The sequence below is a fragment of the Boleophthalmus pectinirostris genome, unplaced genomic scaffold (genome assembly GCF_026225935.1).
Source record: "Boleophthalmus pectinirostris isolate CB_2022bp ecotype Guang Dong unplaced genomic scaffold, ASM2622593v1 HiC_scaffold_2, whole genome shotgun sequence".
NCBI classification, from domain to species: domain Eukaryota; kingdom Metazoa; phylum Chordata; class Actinopteri; order Gobiiformes; family Gobiidae; genus Boleophthalmus; species Boleophthalmus pectinirostris.
In genome coordinates, this window is record NW_026571152.1 from 24,981,375 (window position 1) to 24,987,814 (window position 6,440).

General features: G+C 38.2%; 1 protein-coding gene across 1 annotated transcript; it reads right to left on the bottom strand.

The window, feature by feature from the left end:
• Window positions 1-137: 137 nt before the first annotated feature.
• Window positions 138-5,187, bottom strand: herpud1 (homocysteine-inducible, endoplasmic reticulum stress-inducible, ubiquitin-like domain member 1). The gene is made up of 8 exons (XM_020934930.2): window positions 4,862-5,187; window positions 4,345-4,422; window positions 3,862-3,933; window positions 3,329-3,468; window positions 3,056-3,166; window positions 2,598-2,975; window positions 1,253-1,346; window positions 138-1,138 (listed from the first exon to the last, which is right to left on the bottom strand). Exons 1-8 carry the CDS (start codon window positions 5,015-5,017, stop codon window positions 956-958), a joined length of 1,212 nt encoding a protein of 403 aa, XP_020790589.1. The 5' UTR covers window positions 5,018-5,187; the 3' UTR covers window positions 138-955.
• Window positions 5,188-6,440: the final 1,253 nt, after the last annotated feature.

Genomic DNA, 6,440 nt, shown 5'->3' on the forward strand with positions numbered 1-6,440 from the left:
AGTGAGCGTAAATTTGTTTCAAGGATATCCGAATAAAGATTCATCAGTACTACATATTTGTCATTCTGTAAATCATGAAAAGAAGAGTAGTGGTGTTTCCTGTTTTCACATAAACCAAGACAAATAGAAAAGCAGAATATAATACAGATAAGAATATTTATTGTATCTTATTGCATCACTTTCTACAACAGTCGTATTCCCATAAACTAAAAAAGTGTCATAAAATATAAACAAAATATACAATCAATGAACCAATGTGCTCGTCAGTGTTCTGTTTCCGCAGTTCACTTTCAATGCAAACAAAACAAAAAAAAGCTTATCAAATGTGTTTTACCACATTTTAAAATGTTCTGCTGTAGTCCACTTTGGAAAAAAAACAACAACTTTAAAAGTAAAAGACATTTTGGCACCATTAAATGATTTAAGATATTGGGCCCCTTTTAAAAAACTGAAATTCACCTAAACATTTGAGTGAAGGCTTGCATAAGATACATATTATAAAGTGCTTTGAGTACATACACAATATATTTACAAAATGTTCAGAGAATGTCCAAGATATGTCCATATTTTACAAGTGAAGAGCAGTTTTTACATTTGGTCATGATTATTAGGCTTTCTTTCTCCAAGGAAACATCTCACAATGCAGTGTTTTCTGTAAACTTTAAAATCAAATTGTTTGATAAAGTTTTATAGTATATTTCTACTACTTCAGCTTCAGGTGGCTGTAACATGCTGCACTGAGAAGATAAATACACTATTACCTGTATACCTGTAAGGTACATCTTCACTGCTGCCACCTACTCTTAAGTTTACACATCTGCAGTCCAGATTATTCCCAGTTCACAATTAGCACAGCAAAAGGGTAGTGCTATTGTGCATAAGGCTCCAGAAATAAAATCCTTGGATATTTCTTTAGAAGTCTGTCTGTGCATGTGTGTGAGGGAGAGGATGGATCTCAGTTGGCGACTCCCTGGGGGACGTCAGGGATGAGAGACGAGAAGAAGGTTTTGAAGAAGACCCAGGCGGTCCACATCACAGACACCTGCTGAGAAGGCACTAACACAGCAGTCATGGGTCCTGGTTCAGAAGTCTCCTCAGAACCATCTTCATTGGGTCTGTCCACCTCATCAGCAGCAACCTAAAGAAGAAGCACAAGAATGTTTATTTAAGCACATTTGCAAGTACATATAAACAAAACACATCTAAATACAATGGGACGCTAACTCAAATAAGAGCACAGAGGAATTCTTACAGGTTCTGGGTTCTGGTTTTCAGGGGCTTGTGGAGGAATGGGGGGTTGCACTTGTACTGCTCGTCTTCTGAAAGGGAACCATCCAACAGTATACCTGTAAGGAAAAACAAGAAAAACATTAATATCAGGTACAGGATACCAGCATTAGAAACCTCAAGAGGGACATTCCTGCAACAAATATTTGTTATATAAAAATAGCACCTAAGTAAGTAGCTTAGTCCTGATCAAAAGTACTGATAAAACACATCAGTAAACTGTTCAAAACTTTTCACATAATAACCACCCACTGATGCTCAATATATTTTGTAGCGTGTAGCTGTGAATAAAGCACTGTACACACACACTGGTTCAAGAGGCACATGTCCCAGTGGAATGTGTATCAGGGTCAGCAGTTACGTAACAGAGAGAGACATGTGAGCCCTCAACATGATCTTAACTTCAGATATGTTACTTCCTTCAGCTCCTCTAGTTTTCTAGTTGTCAGGAAAAATATTCCAGGAAGTAATATGTTCTGACATTTATTAATTTGATTGCAAACAGACGCTCCTTTAACATAAAGGAAATATCTTTCATATTATTTAAAAGGGAATTTCAGTTCCTACTTTGACATATGATGAAAAAAACATGCAAAGTCTGTTTGTTTTCACTCTGAGATTGTGCTCTAAACACTCCTACAACATCTGAATTACAACCACAAAGACAGGTAATAATAAATCTAGATATTTGGTAGTAGGTGAATTAGTTACAAGAGAAAATGAGCTGAAACAAAAAAGTTATGTTATTTTACTATTGTGTGTAAATCCTTGTCTTGTCTACTACCAGCAGGCTTCCAGCAACAATATGATTGCTGAAACTGTGTAACACTTGGTTTATTATGAGTTTAACTGGTTAGTGTACAGTAAGAAAGAATACAGAACACTGCTTTGAAATAATTGTTTTTGGATGATAATAGTCACTTGAACAATACTTTTATACTTTTTTTATACTTTTCTTTAAGCCCCATCTATGAGAGCTGAGTTTGTGCAGTGGTTTGTTTGCATGTGTTCTTGGTGCACAGGCTCAGATGTCAGCTATTGCTTTGTTTACAGTAAGACTTCACTTGTTCAACAGGTTTATAATGTTATGTCAGGTCTCCAAACTGAGTCCAACACTAACACTTAGCATTTTAAAGCAACAGGCACTCAAGCTCTGTGGAGAACCAGACTTTTGCAGTACTTATTGTACACTGTTTATGTAGTACAGTATAATGGGAAACTCAATGGGAAACTGTAGTTTATGCTGTGGACTATGGTTGAAATTCCTCAGATGTTGAGGCTGTGTGGGACATGCAGCTGTGTGCACTTACATGTACATGAAGAACAGCATGCCCATCACCAGCAGGAAGCGACTGAGGTTGGAGTTGAAGTAAACAATCATGAGCAGAACTCCTAATCTGGCAGCAGAGTAAAACCAGTCCAACCAATCTCGTTCCATGTCCTCCTCATCTTCCATCACAGGCCCGCCCTGTGCATTCATCCGCATGTTCTGATTGGCTACGCCGGGGTTAATGAAGGCTGCGTCCGGAGCTGGATTCTGATTGGCTGGTAGGTTGTCGATTGGGTTTTGATTGGCCAGAGGAGCTGGAACTGGTACTTGATGTGGTGCAGGGACAGGGGGGTACTGAGCTATTGTTGTTGTGGTTTGGTGCAGTGGTCCTGTGCTTGCTGCTGCCAATGCTGCATGGCTGTAGTGAAGAAGATGAGTGCACAGTTAGAGTTATAGAGGGTCAAAGATGCTGTGACAGTCATATTTTAGTGAACTTACTATTGCATATAATACTGTCGTGCATAGACGTGCTGTAGCCATAGGAGCTGCTGGGCGCTGTACAAAGAGTATGTGGGGAATGATGGCTGTGTCATTGCTGGTGTTCCATACCTAAGGACAGAGATAAACAAACTATGAAGCAAACTGGGAAAAATCAAACTTTGGAATAATGTCAAAAGTACAAAAAAATGTGAACAGAAAATGTGTTCAATAATTTGTTTACTTCTCATAAAAGTGCTGGACTGGATTCCAATGCTTCATTCATAAACTTACATTTGAGCTGTGGGCCACACAGGAGCTCCAGTGGGAGGGGAAGGCACTCCCCTCTGTCTTAGCTCTGGAGCAGCTGGACCTTGGACAGATGTGGAAGCACTGCTGGAGGGCGAGGAATGTGAAGTCACTGCCTCTTTACCCTGAAAACATAGATTTACAATGTTAAAGGGGAACTATTGTAGACCATGCTCTGTATTGTACACAGAAGATCTAAGATAATTTAGTAATTATCTGTCTATTCCCAGTGTCGTTTTTTCTTAAGAAAATCAAAATGGCTTCTTTTAATTTGCCTAAAACCCCTTGGTTAAACCAAAACCTGAAGTGAAAATGTGCTCTCTTCCATGGTTGGCTGAGAATGACACCATATGAAACTATGCACCTGTTGTTCAACTGACTGTACAGTCTGTTCCTGCACAGCAAATCGGCCCTTCATTGAATACTTTTTACAGTAAAAATATCTGTTTTTATATATCATACACCTTCTCTTGTATGAGTGAATTAAACAACAGCAGGCAATACATGTTTTATCCTACCTTTGCAGCCATTGTTGTTTGTGGAGAGTTCTTTACTGCACACACCAGGTGCAATGTTACAGTGGAGTCAGTCTGAAAAGAAAAACATGGAAAATGTCAATAAGAGACAGGGTTCAAACAAAGACTTTTCCAAAAGATCAAAGTTTGATGGTTTCTCAGTTTTTTCAAGCTGAGATGGGTGAAATGGCAAAACTGGTAATTTTCCTGATTTATTAAAATGGTTTTCTTGTAAGCAGTGTTTGAAAAAATTATAATTTTAAAGAAGGTTACCAAAGTAGATGGGAATAACATTTCTAATGTGTACACAAAAATGCTATGATTTATTGTTAAAGCCTTTTCAGTAACTTGAGCTTGACCAAGATCCATGCAACAAACAAAACAAATGAAACATTATACTGGACATGTTCAGATAAGAAACAAAGGAAAACAAGGTCACATCCACTATTAGCAACAACAGACTTTGCCATGGGTGGGTTCATATACCTGTCTCGAGAGGTCTTTAATGTGGAGATGGTCAGGAAGAAGTTTGCCAGAATAGATAAGTCTCTGTTCATTCACAGCCTGTAGCAAAACAAGAATTGTAAGGATATTATAAACAACAATGCTGCAAACAATTTTCAAAGGTTTACTGGTATTAAAAGAGTACAGTCTCCCACACTGTTACCTCGACACTAGTCATTAAGCAGTACTCTGTGATCTACAGCTGACAAAGTGCTTTTACGCCTTAAAAGCGTAAAGGTAAACATTAAAGGCTGTTTTAGCTTTTAGTCGTATCTATAATGGGCGAAGACGAAGGATTATCATTAAAACACCTCTTTTACAGTTTAACTTTGAGAATTACGCGTCAAAACTTAGAAGGCGAGGTTGCGAAAGCGAAATTGTCAGAAAGCTATTTTGGCAGGGTTTTCCGGGGCATTCCAGAAGAGCCCGTGAAGGGTATGGCGCGCTTCTATATAATTATTTCGGTAACATAGATGATCTTTTCCTCGTGATAACTCACCGGTTTAGTGGGGTAGACAGTAGACAAATGCATTTTCAAGTTCTTTACAGTCCAGTTGACATCGACGCCATTGACGGTCTGATCTTCCTGATGCTGGTTAGGCGTTTTTACGATGATAGAAATGGTCTTCAGTGGGGAACCTCGTGCCTCCTCCATGTTTGTCACTGTTCTGATCTATTACTATTTAAATTCAGTTAGTAATCGCTAAGTCTTAAATAATCAACGTGAAATGGCAGAGTTTGAAGACACTTGATGAGATCTCGGGAGCAGCCTGACACACGGGGCTTTAGGGAGGTGGTGAGTTGTTTCCAAACAGTGTGGAAGCCGCTGATTGGCTGGTCCACGCTCGTGCTCGACGTGGAGCCTGTTGAAATCGTCCACATATGAGCATGCGCAGTGAGGGCTTTGCAAAGAAAGACCACACTGCGCATGCTCAAATGTGCAGCAAAGACTTTGCCCTCTCCGCACATCTGAGCATGCGCAGTGAGGGTTTTTTTTCCGCTAAAATCGTCTATTGTTGAGAACACATCACATTGGTCGTTTTGTTATACTCAAAAAAATAAACGTTAATTTTGTCTTCCGAAACATGTCTACTAGGTAATTGCTTCTCTCAGTTTATTGTCTTTAAAATGAATCAACTTTGTGAGAGTGTATTGTTCTGTCTGTCACATTGAACAGCGGAAAGGAGGAGGACTCTTCTTGCAAATTAAAGTCACGTTATTACATCAGTTGCACCTTTTCGCAGTCTATGGTTACATCATTTGCTTAATCAGTAAAAACATTTCATCTACAAAAACACATTTTTGAAATGTAAACCCCTTTTCATAAAATTTATCAAAGTGCTACAACTTTTCTTTGCCTCTCTCGGCTTTATGGACATCAAAAACGCTATAAATAAAGAATTTATCACTAGCTATGAGCTCTCATTTAATTTGTTTTATTTATATTTTTTATTTACATTGTTCCTGTCTGACCTCTAATTTGTCATGCTTAATTTACTTGACCATTTAACATTGCCAATTTGTTTGTATTATATATTTTTGCAAAAAAAAGCTTAATCATTAACCTGTTTCCTCTAAAATTACCAAAGCATGGTTTCATTTTCTTTAGGTAGGTGGGAAAAGATCTGAACAGTTAACAGTCACTTTATTTGCATGTTAATTCACATTTAGAATGGAGGGACTTCACATGTGTGGTGTTATTTATGTTATGCAATCAAGCATAGGGTGACCAGAATTTCAAAATCAGAAACTGGGACACTTTTGGTTTGGGGCAGTTGGTAATAATTAAATTGTGAAACAAGTGCATTATTAAGGAGAACTGCTTTGCACTCGGCCCATTCATGACTTACTCAAAACTAACATGAGCCTGTGTAGTCACATTTTCTTTGTGTTTTAGTATTTTTTAAGATGCATTTCTGTTTTTTCATGAAAAATTTCAATTTAAGCATCTCTTTACTGTTGGCAGGTATCAAATTGGTCAAAAATAGAGACACCTGAGACATTTCTTGTATAAAACTGACACAAATCACTGGTTTTGTATAAATCTGCTGGGACAGGGGACACAGAGCTAAACTAGG

What these genes read in the sequence shown, in the direction of transcription:
- herpud1 (XM_020934930.2), bottom strand. Translation starts at nt 5,017, where the DNA reads ATGGAGGAGGCACGAGGTTCCCCACTGAAGACCATTTCTATCATCGTA. An exon ending in TTAAAGACCTCTCGAGACAG is followed by an intron (nt 3,934 to 4,344) that starts GTATATGAACCC and finishes TTTTCTTTTCAG; the next exon opens with ACTGACTCCACTGTAACATT. An exon ending in GTGTGGCCCACAGCTCAAAT is followed by an intron (nt 3,167 to 3,328) that starts GTAAGTTTATGA and finishes CTCTGTCCTTAG; the next exon opens with GTATGGAACACCAGCAATGA.